This window comes from Myxocyprinus asiaticus, chromosome 12 (assembly GCF_019703515.2).
Source record: "Myxocyprinus asiaticus isolate MX2 ecotype Aquarium Trade chromosome 12, UBuf_Myxa_2, whole genome shotgun sequence".
NCBI classification, from domain to species: domain Eukaryota; kingdom Metazoa; phylum Chordata; class Actinopteri; order Cypriniformes; family Catostomidae; genus Myxocyprinus; species Myxocyprinus asiaticus.
Genome location: NC_059355.1, coordinates 50435016 through 50460015, shown reverse-complemented (window position 1 = coordinate 50460015; position 25000 = coordinate 50435016). Strand labels below are relative to the sequence as shown.

The following is a 25000-nucleotide window of genomic DNA, read 5'->3' as shown; positions in this document are numbered from 1 at the left end:
ATGTTTCTGTGAAATCAACTGAAAATGTAGTAAACGTTTCTTGCATCTATTTTGCGCTCTCTCTCCCTCTCTGACCCTTACAATTAAAAAAGGTTGTTTTGTTACTGTACCTTTAAGACTTCTATATGCAAATTATCTCTGTTATAATTGGCTAACCTCCACTTACTAGTGAAGTTCACACTGCTGTTCAGGTCAAGTTGCAGGCGGTCTTATGTTAATGAGATGGCTGTGATATCATAACCCTGACGATTTCTGAACAATTCATGCTTTTCTGAACGAGTATAGTTTTAATAAATGTCTGTGTAATCAGGAATGCATGAGACCTCAACTTGTTTAAGTTATGTCAACAACTAAATAATGTGTGCGATTGTTTGTGTGAAAGTATCATCATTACCTTGCCGTTTGCAGATGTCCTCTGCGTTTGTGATGGCAGAAACATGGAGTAGGAGTGGCTCATGTGTGACACGCCCCCTGCTGGAGTGCAGTTCCTGCAATACGCATCCTCGTAGCTGGATGAGTTCGAGCTGAGAGCATCTGACGACACAGCGCACTGCATACTCTTCTGGAAGAAGTGAACATGTTAGCTTCGCTTAGTTTCAATCTAATCACATTAGAGTCAGTCCAGTCACTTTACATTTGCTTCAATTCAATTACATTCAGTTAATTTTGTTTACTCTCCAACCACTCAACTCAATTAGCAGACTCTTTTACAGCGGTAGTGGTCAAAAGCAGCTTAAACGACAGATTGAAAGCCCCAGTGAGGCCTGCGACAGAAGCACGCGGGCACGCTGACATTCCATATGCTGCAGATTATACTCCATACTGAGAAGAACGCATTAAAATGGCCCAAAACTGCAGAACCCTCAGTACTGTAGGATATACAGTAAATACAAATACACAGACAAACAGAAAGACAGACAGAAAGAAAGGATTTTTGATCATCCACTGAGCGAAAACTTTAGGCGGGGTAGGAAGGATGATCAGTAGGTACAGTTGAAGTCAGAATTTTACATACACTTTAGCCAAATACATTTAAACTCAGTTTTTCACAATTCCTGACATTTAATCGTAGAAAACATTCCCTGTCTTAGGTCAGTTAGGATCACTACTTCATTTTAAGAATGTGAAATGTCAGAATAATAGTAGAGAGAATTATTTATTTCAGCTTTTATTTCGTTCATCACATTCCCAGTGAGTCAAAAGTTTACATACACTTTGTTAGTATTTGGTAGCATTGCCTTTAAATTGTTTAACTTGGGTCAAATATTTTGGGTATCCTTCCACAAGCTTCTCACAATAAGTTGCTGGAATTTTGGCCCATTCCTCCAGACAGAACTGGTGTAACTGAGTCAGGTTTGTTGGCCTCCTTGCTCGCACATGCTTTTTCAGTTCTGCCCACAAATCGGATTGAGGTCAGGGCTTTGTGATGGCCACTCCAATACCTTGACTTTGTTGTCCTTAAGCCATTTTGACACAACTTTGGAGGTATGCTTGGGGGTCATTGTCCATTTTGAAGACTCATTTGCGACCGAGCTTTAACTTCCTGGCTGATGTCTTGAGATGTTGCTTCAATACATCCACATCATTTTCCTTCCTCATGATGTCATCTATTTTGTGAAGTGCACCAGTCCCTCCTGCAGCAAAGCACCCCCACAACATGACGCTGCCACCCCCATGCGTCACGGTTGGGATGGCCAAACAGTTCGATTTACGTTTCATCAGACCAGAGGACATTTCTCCAGAAAGTAAGATCTTTGTCCCCATGTGCACTTGTAAACTGTAGTCTGGCTTTTTTATGGTGGTTTTGGAGCAGTGGCTTCTTCCTTGCTGAGCAGCCTTTCAGGTTATGTCGATATAGGACTCGTTTTACTGTGGATATAGATACTTGTCTTTCTGTTTCCTCCAGCATCTTCACAAGGTCCTTTGCTGTTGTTCTGGGATTGATTTGCACTTTTCGCACCAAACTACGTTCATCTCTAGGAAACAGAATGCGTCTCCTTCCTGAGCGGTATGATGGCTGTGTGGTCCCATGATGTTTATACTTGTGTACTATTGTTTGTACAGATGAACGTGATACCTTCAGGTGTTTGGAAATTGCTCCCAAGGATGAACCAGACTTGTGGAGGTCCACAATTTATTTCTGAGGTCTTGGCTGATTTCTTTTGATTTTCCCATGATGTCAAGCAAAGAGGCACTGAGTTTGAAGGTAGGCCTTAAAATACATCTACAGGTACACCTCCATTTGACTCCAATGAGCTTATCAGAAGCTAATTGGCTAATTGTCTAAAGGCTTGACATAATTTTCTGGAATTTTCCAAGTTGATTAAAGGCACAGTTAACTTAGTGTATGTAAACTTCTGACCCACTGGAATTGTGATATAGTCAATTAAAAGTGAAACAATCTGTCTGTAAACAATTGTTGGAAAAATTACTCGTGTCATGCACAAAGTAGACGTCCTAAACGTCTTGCCAAAACTATAGTTTGCTAATATTAAATCTGTGGAGTGGGTAAAAAAATTAGTTTTAATGACTTCAACCTAAGTGTATGTAAACTTCTGAATTCAACTGTAGGTAGGTAGGTGGGGTAGAAAGGGTAGGTAGGTAGGGTAGGTAGGTAGGGTAGGTGGGTAGGGTAGGTGGGTAGAAAGGGTAGGCAGGTAGGAAAGGAAGCCTAGGTAGATAGGAAGGTAGGGATGTAGGATGGTCGGTAGGTAGGTAGGTAGGTAGGATAGGAAGGCTAGGTAGATAGGAAGGGTAGGCAGGTCAGTAGGTTGGTAAGGTAGGTAGGAAGGGTAGGTAGGTAGAGTAGGCAGGTAGGTAGGGGGATGCATTGCATACAGCCGATTTAAACAACCAAATGGTTGTCTTCATTTATATCCACATTGCTTGACAGGAAATTGAATATATAGGACATAGATGGTGCAATCACCAGAGAAGAACATCCAAATTAAATTGCACTTGACCCAGCCCATTAGCGCTTTGCGTGCGCAATTGCTTGCACGAAAATACCAAAACTGCATGGTCATGCCCACTGACTTTATGCATATAACATATCATCTTATGATGCATCATAAGTCATAACACTCTTAAAATAGGGCCCAGTGTGTTATCTTTTCTGAATGATTGAAATGATGGTTTTCGAACAGTGAATGATTACAATATTACATTAATGAGTTTAGTACATTGTGCCAAATTACGAGTAAAACCGGCAGTCTTAATAGAGAGAGATCAGAATAGAGAGAAAAGTGTTTTATGATCTCACCTGATTCACCTGCCAACCATTGGCATCGTGAGTAATGTAGGTGAAGTCAGGTGACAGCTGAAAGAGAATGTGAAACGATTCATTATAGAAGTGTTCTCACACACTTTTATGAAGAAACAGTCAGACTGAAATTAACCATTGAAGATATATAGTAGAAACACTTAAATATAGCTGTAATGCTCTGAAATGAGTGAAGTGTTTGCTTTCATAAAGACAAGGAGTATTACTCAAACTCATCTCAGTATTGACAATTCAATCTACTAAATCATGCCTGATACTGTAATTACTGTATAAGACTTTAAAACAATCAGACGCATTGTTTTAATAAAATAATATACTTCTGGTACACATTTTGCAAAAGATGACACATTACATGACAAATTCAAGTTTCAGATCAGACATGACTCTCTTCCTCTTTCAAAACACAAAGCATTACGCTGAATTTACAGAGCAGCAGATCTCGTCCATCCATCTGAATATTTTATTTTTAATCCAGCAAACTGAAGCGGTTGATAAACTCACTCTCTCTTGAATCAGAGCCTCGCCTCAGTCCATCTCACTGTGCTTTTTAAACTTCCTCTTTACAGGAGGAAGATGGCAACATCCCTCTAACTATTTCTCTCGCTCTGTCACTTTAACTGTTTATCGACAGAATAAGGAAGTTGAGTATAGCATGGTGTGAAAAAGTCAAATTGTCACACGCCCAAAAAAGCGCTTTTTTAAACCGATACACTAAACTAGTCTACACGAGTTCTTTACACTGACACCTGCATTAGTCAAAGTAATGGACCTTTACAGGATTCAATACCCTTTAATCTTTACATAGAAGGCTGAATTTACTATTTCACTGTTTAACTTGTAGAATAGAGTAGTAGACTAATAACTAATATTAAAGAATTTGAGTTTTGTGGCTTTTAGTCCATATATGTTAGCTCTGGAGTCATCTTTATGCTAGTGGAATGCTGAAAGTTGAACTTATTTTAGCAGATATACATAACTAAAATGGACAGTCATTCTTTCATGGGTTAACAGGCCAAAAATATTGATGACCCATCCTGCACTCATGGGTACAATTATTATTTTCTTCCAACGTGTCCCACCTAAACGTCCTGATTCAATGGGAAACACGTCAGCACAGGCGCTTACGACGTCATAGACTAATATAGAATATCTCATTTATATTATATGATGATTACTCTCTGAATGTCTTGATTAGGGATGCACCGATATTGACTTTCTGAGCCGATACTGATCAGTGATAATGCACAGCTGATTGTGGCCAATATCGATTTCGATTACTGATCATTTTACTTTTGCAAGCTGATCAACCAAAAACTACTCACTTGGAACAAAGTAGGTGGACTGACAAACTCTTTGACTCAATCTGACTAATTCTTTAACTGCTGCTATTTACGGTTTGGCGGATGTTTCGAAAACCAGAAGTGTGTCTATATTACAGATTTAAGCCGATTTGAAAAAGAAATAATGACATTACACTTGCATAACATTTATATGTGTATTTATGGTAATGCTTGTATTGCGTCCATTTATATATGCAATTTAAGCATTTCCTCAATTGTGATGACACATTTCCACTTTTTTTAAACTGCGTAAATCTAGCAAAACTTTTCCAATTTTCAAATGATTCATTATTCAGTGTACATTTATAACATTACACTTTATGCTTTATTGCCCTAGCCTTAATTACATCATAAAACATAAACAGAATATGGGAAGTTGAATATTGTTACTTAAAGCATCAAGAAAGTTCTTACAATGGTCCGAGTGTTTGTGTGTGTTGACGTCACACAGGTAAGTGTCTGGTCTCTCTTTCAGAATTAGATCAGGCATTATCTCTGAACACTGGCCGGGATTAGCTCTACAAAAAATCTGTTTCAAAGGGACTTAATAAATAAATAACTGTTGGTGAGCGTAATCCCCTTTTTCATTTGTCTGTCTCTCTCTAATCTGTGACATGAATAGGACCTCTGTGCACCCGACCAATCCAGTGCTCTGTGTCTGTGTGTGAAAACTCTGCAATCAGTTCAAGTGTGTCGATGTCACTGTGTTTTTTTAACATTCTTTTGCATGTAATCTCTCTTTATTTGAATGTACTGTATCAGTAATAGTGTTGCAATAGAGAGTACTGGATAATCACACACTCACTCACACACACACACACACTCACACCGAGATACTTTATGCCTTTATCATTTTCAGGCAGGGTTACATGACTACAATAAGACACTTCATTACATGTCTCTCTGGAATACTGGATTGTGATTGGTCAATTGAGGCCTTTTGCACTGAAATGTTTTCTTATATTATCAATTATACAGTATAATCACCTGCAACAGAGCTTCAAACTGAAACACACACACACACACACACACATACACACACGCACGCACTGCTGTACCCTGTGCATAGAGTTGCTTCCTGAAGTTTGTAAAGAGAGTGACAGGTGCCTGGTGTCACGTTGAACCGCCTCTACATGCACAACATCGACCTATAAACAAGAGAGAGAGACAGAGACAGAATGATAGATGGGTCAGATGCATTAGAGACGGGTCACATGAGTGCTATATATTTATTTTTACATTTAAAAGACACAACTCTTTCTGCTTTTCCGTCAGACATTTATCAAATAATTGTATGATGAAGAGTAAATTAGACAGATGTTGGATTGACAAAGCCTTGTCTGAATGTTTAAAAAAAATGTAAAGAGCTTAAAGTTTACTTGATATTACCAAGTAGTTCCTAAGGTTGTCTGAGTAGTTACTTTGTATTGCTAGGGTGTTCTGGCTTGTTGCTAGGCACTGCTAGGGTGTTCTGACTGGTTGCTAGGCACTGCTAGGGTGTTCTGACTGGTTGCTAGGCACTGCTAGGTTCTTGTAGCTGATTGCATGGACAATTTGGCTGGTTGCTAGGCATTGCTGGGGTGTTGTGGCTGGTTGCTAGGGCATTTTGTCTATTTGCTAGGTATTGCTAGGGTCTTGTAGATGGTTTTCTAGGGCATTCTAGCTGGTTGCTAGGGCATTTTGTCTGGTTGCTTGGCATTACGGCTGGTTGCCAGGGCATTTTGGCTGGTTGCTAGGCATTGTTTGGGTGTTGTGGCTGTTTGCTAGCGTCTTGTAGCTGGTTGCTTGGACATTTCGGCTGGTTGCTAGGCATTGCTAGGGTCTTGTAGCTGGTTGCTAGGGCATTTTGACTCGTTGCTAGGTATTGCTAGGGTCTTGTAACTGGTTGATTGGACATTTTGGCTGGTTGCTAGGCATTGCAAGGGTCTTATAGCTGGTTGCTAGGGTGTTCTAGCTGGCTGCTATGGCATTTTGACTTGTATGTAGCATTGTTGGGGCTGGTTGTTAGGGGAGTTGTAGCTGGTTGCTAGGACATTTTGCCTGGTTGCTAGGCATTGCTAGTTTGTTGTGGCTGGTTGCTTCCTGAGTTGTAGCTGGTTGCTTGGGCATTTTTTTCTGGTTGCTAGGCATTGCTAAGGTGTTGTGTCTGGTTGCTAGAAGAGTTGTAGCGGGTTGCTAGGGCATTTTGCCTGGTTGCTAGGCATTGCTAGGGTCTCATAGTTGGTTGCTATGGCATTTTGACTCGTTGATAGGTATTGCAAGGGTCTAGAAGCTGGTTGCTTGGACAATTTGGCTGGTTGCTAGGGCATTTTGACGGGTTGCTAGGGCATTGCTTGGGTCTTGTAGATGGTTGCTAGGGCATTCTAGCTGGTTACTAGGGCATTTTGTCTGGTTGCTTGGCATTGCTAGGTTGTTGTGGCTGTTTGCTAGGATCTTGTAGCTGGTTGCCAGGGCCTTTTTGCTGGTTGCTAGGCATTGTTTGGGTGTTGTGGCTGGTTGCTAGTTAATTAATTAACTAGGGGAGTTGTAGCTGGTTGCTAGGGAAATTTGCCTGGTAGCTTGGCATTTCTAGGGTGGTGTGGCTGGTTGCTAGTGTCTTGTACCTGGTTTCTAGGGCATTTTGACTCATTGCTAGGTTCTTGTAGCTGGTTGCTTGGACATTCTGGCTGGTTGCTAGGCATTGCTAGGGTGTTGTGGCTGGTTGGTAGGGGAGTTGTAGCTGGTAGCTAGGGCAATTTGCCTGGTTGCTTGGCATTGCTAGGTGTTGTGGCTGGTTGCTTGGATATTTTGGCTGGTGGCTAGGGTCTTGTAGCTGGTTGCTTGGACATTTTAGCTGGTTGCTAGGCATTGCTAGGGTGTTGTGGCTGGTTGCTAGAGCATTCTAACTGGTTGCTAGGTATTGCTAGGGTCTTGTCCCTGGAGGCACACCAACAGGCATTTTCGATGTTTCCCTTGTCTGATACATCCATTTCAGGTCTTGAGTTGTGTCCAGATACGCATAATTCCTTATTATATAGTATGCCAAAACAGTATGCCAATGGAGTAGTACGCCTCAATCCATATAAAAATACCTGGATGACCTAGGTGTGCACTGACTAGAAACTTTACTATCCCATAATGCCACGGGAACTGAGGAGACATCACATTCAAATTCTGGATTTAAAATAACATTGGAGAATCGTAAGTCAGATGGCTCTTTTCAACTGAAAGTGCCATATAAACGAAGAAAGTTTTTCTTTGTGCTTAAAAGGTGCGAATTTAACAAAACCAGATTAGACTATTTTTGGGTCACGGGACAGAGCCAAGATGGCTGAAATAGTAGTTGGGCCCTGTTTTGCTCTTTAAACCTTTCTGCTTTGGTTTGATTGGGCCACGGCTGTTGCATTCCTTGATCTGATTGGTCACTCACTTTGTTTTGGTTGCCATCTCTCTCGCGGGATCGCCGTGGAGGTTTCCACGAGCGCTCTTTCGTAAAGGTGTTGACGTAATAACAGCGTCCAGAACTAGGGTCGTGGTACTGATCCCACAGCTGCAGCGTTTGCAGGGGGCACTGACCCGGCAACGGCTTAGGAGGCTCTGTCCACCGTCTCCTCCCCTGCTCTGACAGGGAATTCTGGGAAATGTATCCTGGAGATGAAAGCTGAGAAAATAAGGGAAAACATGGGAATGATTAGAAGATGTGCTGTAAATATGATAGATGGTTGTGGTGCTGGTATTTATGGCGACTATTTATGCATGCAAGCAGTGTGCACTATTGTAGAGATTTTCTCTTAGTGACTAATTTGTATGTACAAGTCTAATTATTGTGTGTGTGTGTGTATGTGTGTGTGTAGACGTGTGCACGTCGCTAGGTAAAAGAGCTTGAAGCCACAACTGTCAAGAGGAAATGAGCGAGAACACCAATATGAACAGTAAAAAGACAGAGAGAGATAAACCATTACAAGCCACCAGACAAAATGTAAAAAGTTTGCTGATGTCACTTCCTGCGCTTTAGACTGGTTGTGGTACAGCTGCACTTAAAAGCTTTGACTGCAGTGGATTATGGTGAATTTATGCGCTGTAAATCTGCACATCACCAGCGGAGACTCTCTGTATGGGGAGATATTCATCCAGGGCAGGTTGAAGTGAGAGGGTGTACATCAGGATTATATAACTCATATCTGCTGATGACATATGGCATATGACAGGTGCGATAAGGGTGTCATACCGCAGACAAACAGCAGGTGTCTCTCTCTCTGACATCAACACTGAATATGACAGAGGCCTGAATATCATAGAGACATTACGGTTTGTGATTTGCATATAATATTGTATATTGCATGCTTACTGCATATGTGTAATAGGCTTATTGTTTGAAGACTTTATCTGTGCTGTTGTTGTTTTTGTCACCACTTTTAGTTAATAGTGTTGAGATGGTCAGAGAAACTGTGAGAAACTGCATAAACAGGAACAACATGAAACAAACCAACTTGGGGTAACTGGAATACACAGGAACAACAGGACTTGACTGGGAACAAAACACAATGTTCTGGCAGGGAAGATGAGACAAAGGAGAGAATAAATAGAGGAAAGGGAGATAGGATACAGCTGCCATGGCAACGCTGATTGCGCTGCTGAGCAGCACCTGTGAGAAATGAGGCATTGAGAGAAACAAAAGCACATGGGACAACCTGAGAGATGGGCAGATGAAACTGTCATAATCCTGCCAACACAAGAATAAAACAAGACCGAAGAGGCAGGATCATGACAGTACCTCCCCCACGGGACGACACCCAGGCGTCCCACGACCAGAACAGAACAATACCTAGACTAAAGACCAAACAACGGGAAGGGAGGGTGGGGGAAACAGGTGGACGGCACTACATAAACACAGACCAGACAATAAAAAAACATAAGTCCAAACAAAACAGACAGAGTGTAAAGTAAGGTCCAGGGCAGAACCGGTGGGACGGGCCAGAATAGTGCCGGCAGGACAGACCAGGGTAGCGCAGGCAGGATGGACCAAGATGGCACCAATGGGACGAACCAGGGTATAGCAGCTTGACGGCTTGACTTGGCTTAACATTTTGAAAAAATTAGATGACTTGACATGGCATGCCGGTTTGATTTGGCATGGTGACTTGATTAGGTGTGATGGTTTCGCTTGGTGTAATGGCTTAGCTTGACTTGGGGGCTTGATGGTTTTAATTGGTGAGAAGACTTGACTGGGCGTGACAGAGACAACTTCAATTGAAGTGACAACTTGACTTGATGGCATGACTTGAAGAGTCGGTTTGGCTTGGTGTAATGGCTTGGCTTGGCAGCTTGATGACTTGATTAGACTTGGCTGCTTGACTTGGTTTGGCAGCTTGATTTGAAGGGATGACTTGACGTGCCAGCTCGACTTGACGTGCCAGCTCGACTTGACTGGACACGGGGGCTTGAACAGGCTGGGTGATGGCCACAGGGAACAGGAGAGGTTTGTCAATGGCCTCGGGGACATTGACAGTCTCAGGGAACTGGACAGACTCATTGACTGCCTCAGGGAACTGAACAACTCGTCAACAGCCACAGGGAAATGGACAGGCTTATCGACTGTCTCAGGGAACTGGATAGGCTCAGGGAACTGGACAGACTCATTGACTGCCTCAGGGAACTGAACAACTCGTCAACAGCCACAGGGAAATGGACAGGCTTATCGACTGTCTCAGGGAACTGGATAGGCTCAGGGAACTGAATGGACTCATCAACAGCCACAGGGAAATGGACAGGCTTGTCGACGGCCACAGGGAATTGGGCATTACTTGTTCTGTGAGCATGGTTTATTAAGTTATTAATTAATAAATCAATAATAGACCCTTTAAACATTATATGCACCAGATGTGGTAGTTGTGTGTATTATGACTGGTTTTCATATCTTCCTTTTATAAAGCATTGATTCGAGCATCATCTTTCAGAGGGTAACAGTGGAAATAAATGGTTCTGGTCATGTGACTTGCGCCAAATGTGTAAAAATGTTCACATGGAATCAAGACAGTTTGCGCTGTCATTATTGGTTGACAACTCTGTGTGAAATGTCAACTCTGTTTAGATCTTTAAAACTAAATTAGTCACAAATGTAACTGGTGAGATTAAATGGGTTTGAAGCACCTTGCAGTACCACATAAATACCATGGTATCTGAATATGGTAATCATTCAGTACCATGGTATTACCATCATTGTACCACCAAAGCACTTTTTGTAAGGTTACTTTAGCACTTGTAGTCTATGTACAGCATGTCTTCCTCTATGCCGAATAAAAGTCAGTCAGTTAATTTACTTGAAGCATGAGTATGTGCTGTTGGGGAAACAGCTGGCGGTTGAAACTAAGCCCTACATTTTTTTCCACTGAGGGCAAATTCAGTATATGTATTTTTATATATGAGTGTTTGGGTCGGCATGAGTGTGTTTGAAAGTCAGTCACGCCCTGGAAACACATGGAAATACACGACAAACATGCACAAGCTTTTATCACTTGGTGCACAAAACACGATGATGGTAACAATCAACAAAATTGTATTTTTTATTTTCTTTTCATTACTTTTAAGTGACATTTTTAAGTGCAAATGTAACTTAGGTGTCCACATGCTTTTTGGGGCCACTGTAGGAGATTAAAATTAATGTTGTAAAAAAAAAATTAATCACTGAAAATAAATAAATAAATAAATTATATATATATATATATATATATATATATATATATATATATATATATATATATATATATATATATATTTTTTTTTTTTTTTTTTTTCTGTGGTGAAGTAAATACAGCAGAAAATATTAAGTACTTTCTTCATTGATTAAGTTAAAGCATGAACTTGAAAATATTAAGTAAATTCTACATTTGTACTGAATTCAAACATGTAAAAATGAATGCTCTAACTTATGTTTTCTTTACATTGCATTAGCATGTATCAGTCCTGAAGTAGAAAACCATATCATATTAATTAGCTAATTTTAGCACATTTCACAGGTAAATGAAATAAGTAAATTTGACTTAATTATTTGAAGCTGGTGTTCCCAGCATGCACCCAGCATGGGCTTGAGTAATTACTGAACTTGCATGGTTTCACTGTTTGCAAGTTGATTTACATCAATTTTATTTTATTTTGTTGTTACATTAAGGAACTTCTTGTTCAGTGAAGTCTGAAGATTATCTTCTACTGAAAATTACCCATTCATGGTTAAAAACAAAAAACAAAAGTGTCACTGTCATCGTGTTTTGTACACTTTCTGGATCTTGTATTTTTCGCCATTAAAGCAAGGTGATGTTATCTAATAGACTACACAGCATGCATTAATTTTGACGTGGAAAAGTATGCAAAACATGTTCCTACACCCTTAAAAGGTGCTGTAAGCGAATTTAGCGTTCTGAAGCTTTCACGTGACTGAACCGCTGAATTAGCCAAGCCACCTCATTCCAAAACCCCACCCTCCAAAGATAATATTTGAACAAAACGGAGTATAAGAGCAGCAGTGTTTATTCCTGTGGCTGTCAAATTCAACAGTGGCACGATAGCGCCCTCAACTAACAAACGTTATGAATAATAGCCTCAATGATCCACTTCAAATGCAACACTATAAGAACGAGCAAAATGATTGACAGGTGAAAAGCGTCAATGTCCGCGGTTCGTGGACACATTTTTGTTTGCTGTTTAGAGTCTAGAGCTGTCACAGAGAACTGTGCGTACTTGTAAGTTATTTTTCCGCCGAGCTGGCTTTTTCAAGTGCAGGATAGTCGCCTCAGGTGAGTCAAGTCATCTTACACTGGACCATGTGGACTGTCAACATGTTCATTTTGCTCATCAAAACTGTATGTTTTTGAGTAAGTAGCCAAGAAAATGACTGTTTTAGGCTAGTGTGGTGATGGGGGCATGGCTGAGCGATGTCTGTGGAGAGTGAGGCCGGGAGAGGAAGAATGGTAAGGATTGACACCTGTGGGAAATGATCTCTAACAGCTGTTCTGTGTTGCAGTGAGAGCTGGAGAAGGATAAAAGAGGCAATCCAGACCGCCAGAAGAGGAGAGAGAGACACACACAGCGGAGTGTTCATGTGTGTTTTGTGCTCTGCTGAAAAGCTTTATGTGTGTAGACTGAAAAGTGTGCAAAATAAACGACTACATGGATTGTTTATCCGGCTCCCGCTTCCTCCTTCATAAAGTGAGCAAGAGACATATCACAGCTAGGTATGCCATTTTTTAAATCTGCTGTTTAAGAAGGCAATTTTCAACGAGGTGCCGACTGCTTAACGGGTTAAACTATCTTTTACTCTGTGTGCACGTCATGTTAAGAACACATTTGGTTTATTGTAGGCCGCATCACAGGACTATTTTTTTCTATCCTATAGCTATTTTTTTATTTTTTTTTACATTGTAACTGTTACTGGTTAACGTTCTTTACTGAACAGCTTTCATATTAGATCAATGGCTAAGGCAAGACTGCACATCGTGAAATATGCGCAACATTTCAGCGCATTTTTTTTTATTTTGTAGATTTGGCTTAAGCCTGCCTGTTAACTATTTTGAACAACGTCGTGACTGTTTTAATGTTAAGTAACTTTTACTTGATGAAATCCGTTTAGAACAAGCTATTAGGGTTGCTCTATTGGTCCTGCACTATTCATGCAATTGTTTTCAAATAATATGCCTGTATTCGCTAACGTTAATTCAGTGAAAGCGTTTCATGTTCCACATTTAATGTGCAATGATCAAAGCAAGGCGAGCACATCGCAGATTAAAAGCACCATTTCAGAGGAATTTAGTGTTGGATTTGGAATAGATTAAGTATTTTAAATGGGTTGCATAAAGAATTTTTCTTTTGACCGTTTACCCAAGGTTGGTTTCTTTTTAGACTAGTCGACTCCTGAAATTTTCATTTAAACATCAGTGAAATCAGTTGTTCCGCACATCGAGTCACACCTTGCTCGCACACGCTTTTTCAGTTCTGCCCACAAATTTTCTATCGGATTGAGGTCAGGGCTTTGTGATGGCCACTCCAATACCTTGACTTTGTTGTCCTTAAGCCATTTTGCCACAACTTTGGAGGTATGCTTGGGGGTCATTGTCCATTTGGAAGACCCATTTGCGACCGAGCTTTAACTTCCTGGCTGATGTCTTGAGATGTTGCTTCAATACATCCACATAATTTTCCTTCCTCATGATGCCATCTATTTTGTGAAGTGCACCAGTCCCTCCTGCAGCAAAGCACCCCCACAACATGATGCTGCCACCCCCATGCTTCACGGCTGGGATGGTGTTCTTCGGCTTGCAAGACTCACCCTTTTTCCTCCAAACATAACGATGGTCATTATTGACCAACAGTTCAATTCTTGTTTCATCAGACCAAAGGACATTTTTCCAAAAAGTAAGATCTTTGTCCCCATGTGCACTTGCAAACTGTATTCTGGCTTTTTTTATGTCAGTTTTGGAGCAATGGCTTCTTCCTTGCTGAGCAGCCTTTCAGGTTATGTTGATATAGGACACGTTTTACTGTGGACATAGATACTTGTGAAGATTCTGGAGGAAACAGGTAGACAAGGTCCTTTGCTGTTGTTCTGGGATTGATTTGCACTTTTCTCACCAAACTACGTTCATCTCTAGGAGACAGAATGCGTCTCCTTCCTGAGCGGTATGATGGCTGTGTGGTCCCATGATGTTTATACTTGCGTACTATTGTTTGTACAGATGAGCGTGGTACCTTCAGGCGTTTGGAAATTGCTCCCAAGGATGAACCAGACTTGTGGAGGTCCACAATTTGTGAAGTCTTAGCTGATTTCTTGTGATTTTCCCATGATGTCAAGCAAAGAGGCACTGAGTTTGAAGGTAGGCCTTAAAATACATTCACAGGTACACCTCCAATTCAGTACACCTCCTATCAGAAGCTAATTGTCTAAGGCTATGTTCAGACTGCCACTAAAAATCAGATTTTTTTGCATAGCCAGATTGTATCTAGATGAGTTTTGATAGTCTGGACAGCAAAAAAAAACACACAAATCTGATTCAAACCACATTGGGAGGTGGTTTCAAATGCGATTTAAATCAGATTTGTTTCAGATGCGTCTCAGTCCGGAGGCTCTGGCTGCTCAAATCGGATTTCAAATGGTCTTTTGCATCACTCTTAACATGACACACAACGATGACGTCAAAATTCGGTGACAGAGGGGGCCTGGGAAGCTCAGTGGAACAGACGCTGCCTACCACCCCTGGAGTCGCTAGTTCGAATCCCAGGGCGTGCTGAGTGACTCCAGCCAGGTCTCCTAAGCAACCAAACAGGCCCGGTTGCTAGGGAGGGTAGATAAGGTACATGAGGTAACCTCCTCGTGGTCGCTATAATGTGGTTCGTTCTTGGTGGGGCGCGTGGTGAGTTGAGCGTGGATGCCGCGGTTGGTGGCGTGAAGCCTCCACACGCGCTATGTCTCCATGGCAACGTGCTCAACAAGCCACGTGATAAGATGCACGGGTTGACGGTCTCAGACGCGGAGGCAACTGGGATACATCCTTCACCACCCGGATTGACATCATTTTCTGGAATTTTCCAAGCTGCTTAAAGGCACAGTTAACTTAGTGAATGTAAACTTCTGACCCACTGGAATTGTGATATAGTCAATTAAAAGTGAAACAATCTGTCTGTAAACAATTGTTGGAAAAATTACTTGCGTCATGCACAAAGTAAGACGTCCCAAACGACTTGCCAAAACTATACTTTGCTAATATTAAATCTGTGGAGTGGTTAAAAAATGTGTTTTAATGACTTCAACCTAAGTGTATGTAAACTTCTGAATTCAACTGTACATGACAATACTCTGATTTCATCTAGACCACAACACAACTAATCAAGTGCGTTCAGCTACTTTACCTAAAAACCAGAAAGAAAGAAAAAAAATCAATATCTCTACTGCGTCTCCTAGACAGCAAAGAGATTAAATGCAGAAGTCTCCTGCTGAGATGTTTCCCCTGAGAAAAAGACTGTAATCTCATGTGTCTCCTCTAGCGTTTCAGAAGAGATCTCAGCAATATCTCAGACTGTGCTCAGATTTCAATATGAACTCAAACATTTCTCAAGAAATTCCACCAAGGGCAAATGATCCGAGCTATACTTTCTACATTCATTATATACGGTAGCTCGATACTCTAACTATATGTCAACAATGGAGTCATTTGTGTCTATTTTTATTCCTCCCAAGGAATTTTAGGAGAAACAAGTGATAGTGTTGGCCGACCTCTTGAGCTCAGCCCAGATCGCAGGCGGGCAGGTCCATCAGGAACAGACTGGTACCTCTGTGTGAGTTGTGTAACAGCTCGTCTATGCTTGATCACACCATGATCTCAGAAGGAGTTATTTTTAAGGATCTACTTAAGAGCTTGTTCAAACTTCACAATCCAGGACTTTTGTGAAATCTTTGGGTTTGTCTGTGTGTGAATGTACCGTGGGGTTCACAAGTCTTGAGTCAAAAATGCAACTTCTTGCATGTTTTTAATTCAATATATTTTTAATTACAACTTATATTATGAACATAACAACTTGAGTAAAACAAATAATTTGAGAATGTTTTAGTATATGTTCTGTACCTCTTTTGACATGAACAAAACCTGATGATCATGTTCTCCAGAGTGATTTGAGAATGATCCAAAGAGCTCCAATCTGATCGTATGTACGAGTTCACATGATCAATGACACTACATTTGATTAGTCACATAGAAATAGTGCAGGATCTAAAATCTCTCTCACTCATTTCACATCACAATTGATTTTCTTCATTTTAAATGGTTCAAAATCCTAACACATGCAGTGTTAAATTAGATTAAGTCCCAGATTTTCAATGCAGTCTCAGACTTTTGTTTGTGTGTGAATAGAGTCGCTTGTGACCTGAATGTGACTGTAATCCCTGATTACTGATCGTAAAGACGTGAGGAAAACAGAAACTAGGCTCTGTTTTTAAACCTAGTGAGCTGCCTTGCTGTCTACTGACTACAGGACCCAAATGAAACCACTTTTAGACTGATTTGGAACATTCTACATAGGCAGCAACTCTACATTCCTCACGAAGCACTGAGAATTGCTAGAGTTTGACGTTAACATGTTGCCAAGTTAACTACGCACAAATACATAGCACCCAAATATTGGGTAAAAGAGCCCTTTATTGATATTTTTCAGTACTGCATGAAAAAGTATGATTATAATTGACATTTCTGCCATTTTTATGGTGCTCGTTGCAATGAACTACTGCCTTCTTCGTGAAGGATTGATGCAATACTGCCTTAGGACTTGACTGCAACGAGATATCTAAGAAGGCAACATAACCTCTTGGAACAGGCATTGGGTTGGCAGCGTGCTTCTGATGCCCAAAGTAAACTTCGGTTTTCCACACAAATACAATACAGTCCGTGCCTTTGCATGTCATCTACATGTGCATCTGCCATTGACTGTACTAAAGAGTATCACAAAGCAGCCTCCGGGAAGGCTGAGCGCTCTACCATGCACAATACGAAATGGTACGTGGAAAACGAAGTACACCCTAGCCTTTAAATTATACTGTCTAGGTAGGCAGCTCACTAGGTTTTACAGCACAGCCATAGTGTGACAGTCAGAGAGAAGGATAGAGCGAAAGAGAATTTGCATAGTAATGAGAATGCATTAGAGCAAGTAAAGACTGCAGCTGACGAGTGAGTCATGAAAATATCGTAATAATGTAACGCCTCATTACAGCTCTCAGACAATGAGTCTCATCCATCCCTACAGAAGAGATCAGCTCATATCATCATGAATTTCCATACTGGTACAAGCTGACTAATTTTACACAAATTCCACCATTTTCCTTTATTTTTTTTTTCCATCACTTCTTAAAACGTTATCAATTTCCATGACTTTTCCAGGCCTGAAAATCAGACCAGGGAATTTCTAAAATGTTCTGATATTATAATGGCCTGATAAGCAAAACTTCTTGCAAAATAAGTGCTTGTGGATTTCATTGGAGATCCTTCAAATAAAATGTGAAAGGGAGAATTTAGGATATACTATTGCACAATCTAATATAATACAGTGTAATGCAATGCAATGCTATATAACACAATATAATATAATATAATGCAATGCAATGCTGTGTTATATTATGTAGCATTGCATTATATTAGATTATATTGTGTTATATTATATAGCATTGCATTGCATTATATTATTATATTGCATTGCACTGTATTATATTAGATTGTGTTATATTATATAATCTAATATAATACAGTGCAATGCAATATAATAATATAATGCAATGCTATATAATATAATACAATATAATCTAATATAATGCAATGCAATGCTATATAATATAACACAATATAATATAATACAGTGCAATGCAATATAATAATATAATGCAATGCTATATAACACAATATAATCTAATATAATGCAGTGCAATGCTGTGTTATATTATATAGCACTGCATTGCATTATATTATTATATTGCATTGCACTGTATTATATTAGATTGTGTTATATTATATAATCTAATATAATACAGTGCAATGCAATATAATAATATAATGCAATGCTATATAATATAATACAATATAATCTAATATAATGCAATGCAATGCTATATAATATAACACAATATAATATAATACAGTGCAATGCAATATAATAATATAATGCAATGCTATATAACACAATATAATCTAATATAATGCAGTGCAATGCTGTGTTATATTATATAGCACTGCATTGCATTATATTATTATATTGCATTGCACTGTATTATATTAGATTGTGTTATATTATATAATCTAATATAATACAGTGCAATGCAATATAATAATATAATGCAATGCTATATAATATAACACAATATAATCTAATATAATGCAATGCAATGCAATATAATAATATAATGCAATGCTATATAATATAACACAATATAATATAATACAGTGCAATGCAATATAATAATATAATGCAATGCTATATAACACAATATAATCTAATATAATGCAGTGCAATGCTGTGTTATATTATATAGCACTGCATTGCATTATATTATTATATTGCATTGCACTGTATTATATTAGATTGTGTTATATTATATAATCTAATATAATACAGTGCAATGCAATATAATAATATAATGCAATGCTATATAATATAACACAATATAATCTAATATAATGCAATGCAATGCTATATAATATAACACAATATAATATAATACAGTGCAATGCAATATAATAATATAATGCAATGCTATATAACACAATATAATCTAATATAATGCAATGCAATGCTATATAACAATATAATCTAATATAATACAGTGCAATGAAATATAATATAATGCAATGCAATGCTATATAACAATATAATCTAATATAATACAGTGCAATGCAATATAATATAATGCAATGCTATATAATATAATACAATATAATATAATACAGTGCAATGCAATATAATAATATAATGCAATGCAATGCTATATAACAATATAATCTAATATAATACAGTGCAATGCAATATAATATAATGCAATGCTATATAATATAACACAATATAATATAATACAGTGCAATGCAATATAATAATATAATGCAATGCAGTGCTATATAACAATATAATCTAATATAATACAGTGCAATGCAATATAATATAATGCAATGCAATGCTATATAACACAATATAATCTAATATAATACAGTGCAATGCAATATAATATAATGCAATGCTATATAATATAATACAATATAATCTAATATAATGCATTGCAATGCTATATAATATAACACAATATAATATAATACAGTGCAATGCAATATAATAATATAATGCAATGCTATATAACACAATATAATCTAATATAATGCAATGCAATGCTATATAATATAACACAATATAATATAATACAGTGCAATGCAATATAATAATATAATGCAATGCAATATAACACAATATAATCTAATATAATGCAATGCAATGCTATATAACAATATAATCTAATATAATACAGTGCAATGCAATATAATATAATGCAATGCAATGCTATAACAATATAATCTAATATAATACAGTGCAATGCAATATAATATAATGCAATGCTATATAATATAATACAATATAATCTAATATAATGCAATGCAATGCTATATAATATAACACAATATAATATAATACAGTGCAATGCAATATAATAATATAATGCAATGCTATATAACACAATATAATCTAATATAATGCAATGCAATGCTATAACAATATAATCTAATATAATACAGTGCAATGCAATATAATCTAATATAATGCAATGCAATGCTATATAACAATATAATCTAATATAATACAGTGCAATGCAATATAATATAATGCAATGCAATGCTATATAACAATATAATCTAATATAATACAGTGCAATGCAATATAATATAATGCAATGCAATGCTATATAATATAACACAATATAATATAATACAGTGCAATGCAATATAATAATATAATGCAATGCTATATAACACAATATAATCTAATATAATGCAATGCAATGCTATATAATATAACACAATATAATATAATACAGTGCAATGCAATATAATAATATAATGCAATGCAATATAACACAATATAATCTAATATAATGCAATGCAATGCTATAACAATATAATCTAATATAATACAGTGCAATGCAATATAATATAATATAATGCAATGTAATGCTATATAATATAACACAATATAATACATTGCAATGCAATATAATACAATATAATGCAATGCAATGCAATATCATATCATACAATAATGGTGGCACTTTACAATAAGTTTCTATTCGTTAACATTAAAACAGTTAGCGTGAATTAACAATGAACAATACTTTTACAGCATTTATTAATCTTGGTTTATGCTTATTTCAGCATATACCAATACATTTTTTAAATTTTTTTATTTAACAGTAGTTAATGCATTCTGAACTAACATGAACTAACAATGATCAATTATATTTTTATGAATGAACTAAGATTAATAAATGCTGTAAATCATTATTGTTCATTGTTAGTTCATATTATCTAATGCATTTATTTACTAATGCTAACAAACAGAAACTTAAAAGTACTGGTAAAGTGTTACCAATACAATATAATATTAAGTTTGGCTGGGTTTCAAAAACACATCCTGGTCTCATAGAATGAACATTACTCTATATACATTTTTGCAAACTGACTTGTATGTGCCGCTTTCTACATTTCGCTGCAGTTTCCTGGTGAAATGAACACTAGGAGGCGCTACAACAACTGTGTGGTTTAATCATTGTCACACAAATCACGAGTACAATTACTGATTATGACTTCATAAAAACGTATTTTTTCCCACTCTATTTGTCACACACTATGCTATGATATCAAAACACTAACGCATGATTTGAAAAACGAAACATTTTAACACTTGTATTACAGACCCACCTATTGTACATAAATACTCTTATTCCAACATCGTTATTCCGCTTGGTTTCTCACCATTGGACTTCGCACTTGATGAACGCGGTTCGAGTCCAGCCAAAGACGCACGAAAACGAAAGTGGTATAGAAGCGACACAAAATTATTATTTTTTTTCTTCATTTCTAATTTGCATTTTAAAACACTATCGGTTAGGGTTAGGTGTTGGTTAAAGGTAATGATGTCTGTTTTGTTTAACTCGTATTTATCTTTTCGGACACTACTGGTTAGGTTTAGGGTAACGTTTTAGGTTAGGGAGGTACGATTCACTTCCATCTAAAATTCACCTTAAAAACCTTGTCTGATTACAGTTAACATTAACATAACGTTTTAACATTTTGCTCGGTTTTGGCTCCCCCCGCTGGACATTTCACTTGAAAACTGCAGCCAAACGTGTAATGAAGTACGTAATTTCAGTTTTGCAAAAACGTTGCAATGCACATGTAAATTTCATGAGACCAGGCTGCAAAAACTGTGTAAAGCTGACTAAAAGAGACAGACATATATTTTAATTATTTGGAAATATTGCAATACTTAAAATATTACTTTTCATGTCCTTTTACCCCAGTGCAATATTTTTCATTTTTTAAAGCTTTAAAAGGAAACCATATACCCCTATTTTATTATGATTCCAAATTGAACATGAATAAATGACACAATTTGTATGACAATTAATCGTCATTATCACAATTATTGGTATGACAATTAAGCGTCAGCCAAATTTTTAAATCATTTTTCGTGAAAGACCAGCAAACCTAATCCTCCTGATCAGCAAGCACCTGCCAATCATTCAATATCAAAATGACTATGTTGGTTTCTATCAGAATTAAATTAGAGGTGAAGGGTGTTATTTCGGCAATTCTAGCGCACCAAACAGAATCCAAAACAAACTTCCCGAACATTCCCAGCGTCAATCCGCGCATCTTATCATGTGACTCGCTGTGCATGACACCGCGGGGACTCACAGCATGTGGAGACTCATGCTACTCTCCACGCTCCACGCACAACTTACCACATGCCCCATTGAGAGCGAGAACCACTAATCGCGACCACGAGGAGGTTACCCCATGTGACTCTACCCTCCCTAGCAACTGGGCCAATTTGGTTGCTTAGGAAACCTGGCTGGAGTCACTCAGCACGCCCTGGATTCGAACTCGCGACTCCAGGGGTGATAGTCAGCGTCAATACTCGCTGAGATACCCAGAGCCCCCTCTATTACATATTTCTAAAATAATATTATTTGTTTAAAACAAAAGCTTTTCTGTGAAGTGTTTTAGAAAGTAACTTAAAAGTAATTAGTAATTTGTACTTTTACTAAAAGTATTGTCACTACTTTTACTAAATCAGTTAAGTAATCAGATTACAATTTTAAATAAAATAATAAGTAATCTGTAGTGAAGTACTTTCTTTGAGTATCTTACCCAACACTGCTAATGGATTACTGATAGTTGAACATTAAACTGAATTATGAGAAAGTACATTTTCACGTGTGCATGTGTGTTACCTGTATGTTCCCCTCTGTGTGTCGGCGTGCAGAGCTGCTCATGTCCCATTGGCTGTAGGATTTGCTGGGGCTGGTTATACTGGGTTTAGAGCAGTTTGTGTCCTGGTACGGGTTCTGGGGTAGATTACTGGAGCTTTGGCTGCGGGCGATTGGGCCTCCGGAATTCAAAAACCCACCCGGAAACGCGAGGTGACCCGAGGGCGAGGCAGAGGAACCGGAGAGCGGTAATGTTGGGAAATGCCCTTTTAGAAACACTCCACCGACACGTGTGTCCATCAAAGCACTGCTGCTGTTGAGATTCTCCATAGAGCGACAGAACTGTTTATCAGGCACTTAATAAACAGAGAAGAGATAACAGTCAAATTACACCGAACGGAAACATGGAAATTCACTCAAAACATACTATTATTATTTTTTTTTGCTCATCTATGTTGATACTTGCTCATCACTAGGGCTGGGGTATCGCCAACTACCTCACAAAATGATGCATATTGTGATTCATGTCACAATTCAAAACATCGCAATGCACCACAGTATTATAATTTGATTGCATTTGAAACTAGGGCTGGGTATCGATACAGATTTCCCGATTTGATTCCGATTCACAAGCTCTCGATTCCAGTTTCAATACAATTTAACTTTATTCTGATTCATTTGAGTATATTTCAATTGTAATGTCAATTTTCTGCTATACACTGCGAGTATGTATTGCAGTATTTATGTCTTGTTTTCCAACAAAAATATCTAAACATTCTTGAAACAAGAAAAAAAACTATTTTCCAATGAGGAAAGTCAAGTACACTTGTTTTCCCTTTAAATAAAATAAAATAAATAATAATAATAATAATAATTTTAAAAAAAAATTACTTAGTATTTGTTGTTTTCCAGCACAAATATATATTTATAAAAAAATTTAAATAAATAAATAAATAAATAAATAAATAATGCATTTTCTTGACCACTAAAATGGCATAATATATTAAGTCTTGTTTTCAGCTAAATCAAAATAAATGTATTGATTTTTATGCCTTAAAAAAAAAAGATCTGCCAATTGGGTAAGAAAAATAAACAAGTTTTCCCTTTAAATTAAACTAGTTTTTCTTAACCTTTGGCAAATAGTGTTTTCTCATTTTAAGCATGAAACTCACAAAATTTAGTTATATTTCTCTGAAAACAAGACTTATTATCTTGCGTCATTTTGCTTGTGATGTATCTTGTTTTAAGAATGTTTAGATATTTTTTCTGGAAAACAAGATAAATATACTATTTATTTTTTTAATTTGTGTGTGTGTATGAAAGACATTCCCTCAGTTAATGCTGTAAATGATACAGGGAACCTTCTATCAGTACATTATGAAAATATTAATTATAAAAATAACAACCTGGCCCAAACTATGCAGTTAATTTGGACCTAATTGTCAGTGCATCAAATATATGAGAGAGTCCCAGTGCATCCTCGAGAAATAAAATTAGAAACACACATCTAAAGTTTGGCATCATTGACATCAAACCTGGTTTAATTTAAACATACGTGAATACAAAAGAGAATTTCCAGTGAATGTCTTGTGCAAATTTCTGTCTGTTCTTTATACAAAGCCATGACTTCAGGAGACTTGAAATACATTGCATGAGTCATATGGACTACTTATGATACTTCATGAGCCTTTTGCTTTTTTGGTGCTTGACAGCCCCTGGTTACCGTATGCTTTCAATTTATGTAAACATTAGTAAAACATAAAACGTGAACATTCTGCTAAACATCTGCTTTTGTGTTCCACAGAAGAAAGAAAGTAAGGTTTGGTGTGACATTAGGGTGAGTAAATGATAACAGAATTTTAATTTATGGGTGAATTGTGCATCTATGCACATATTTAATATTGGTTTTAATTGCTAAAGCATTAATAAACATTACAGACACACACACACACACATATATACACAATATATTATATATTTATACCTGAGCCATGTGTTTGCATGCAGGGTGTGAGTGAACTGCGAGGAATCATCTTGAAACCGTCACATTCTGATTGGCTGTTGGGCTGCGAGGGGCGGAACGTGCTGACGGGCAGCTCTATGACGTATGTGGCGGGCACATAAATGGGTTTGGCCTTCACACCCACCCCAATCCTTCTCGCCTGCCACCAGTCTGCATTCGTCTTCTTTAGAAGCAGGAAGCGTTCACCCTCGTGTATGGACACCAAACGCCCGTCTGCACCACGGTACGAGTAGTCATACTGCGCTTCCAGTATCACGGTACTTCCCAGTCTGGACCCGGCCCCCGGCCCGCCTTTACCCCCAATCGGGCTGCTCAAAGAGGGCATGATGGTTCCTCGACGCCAGCTGCCAGACAGCATGATTCTCAGAATGGACACAGAG

General features: G+C 37.8%; 1 protein-coding gene across 2 annotated transcripts in view; it reads right to left on the bottom strand.

The window, feature by feature from the left end:
- Nucleotides 1-25000, bottom strand: part of LOC127449553 (rho GTPase-activating protein 15-like) — a 63097-nt gene that overhangs the window by 19115 nt on the left and 18982 nt on the right. Inside the window, exons 2-7 of one of the 2 annotated variants that reach the window (XM_051713058.1) lie at nt 24582-25000; nt 22622-22953; nt 8033-8263; nt 5682-5771; nt 3263-3319; nt 395-562 (exon numbers count right to left, since the gene is read on the bottom strand). The exon at nt 24582-25000 is cut by the window's right edge and continues 79 nt beyond it. In XM_051713058.1, the coding sequence (XP_051569018.1) occupies nt 395-562; nt 3263-3319; nt 5682-5771; nt 8033-8263; nt 22622-22953; nt 24582-24978 (1275 nt within the window). In that variant the 5' untranslated portion in view covers nt 24979-25000. The remainder of the gene's footprint in view (nt 1-394; nt 563-3262; nt 3320-5681; nt 5772-8032; nt 8264-22621; nt 22954-24581) is intronic. The other variant, XM_051713059.1, reaches the window with a different exon arrangement.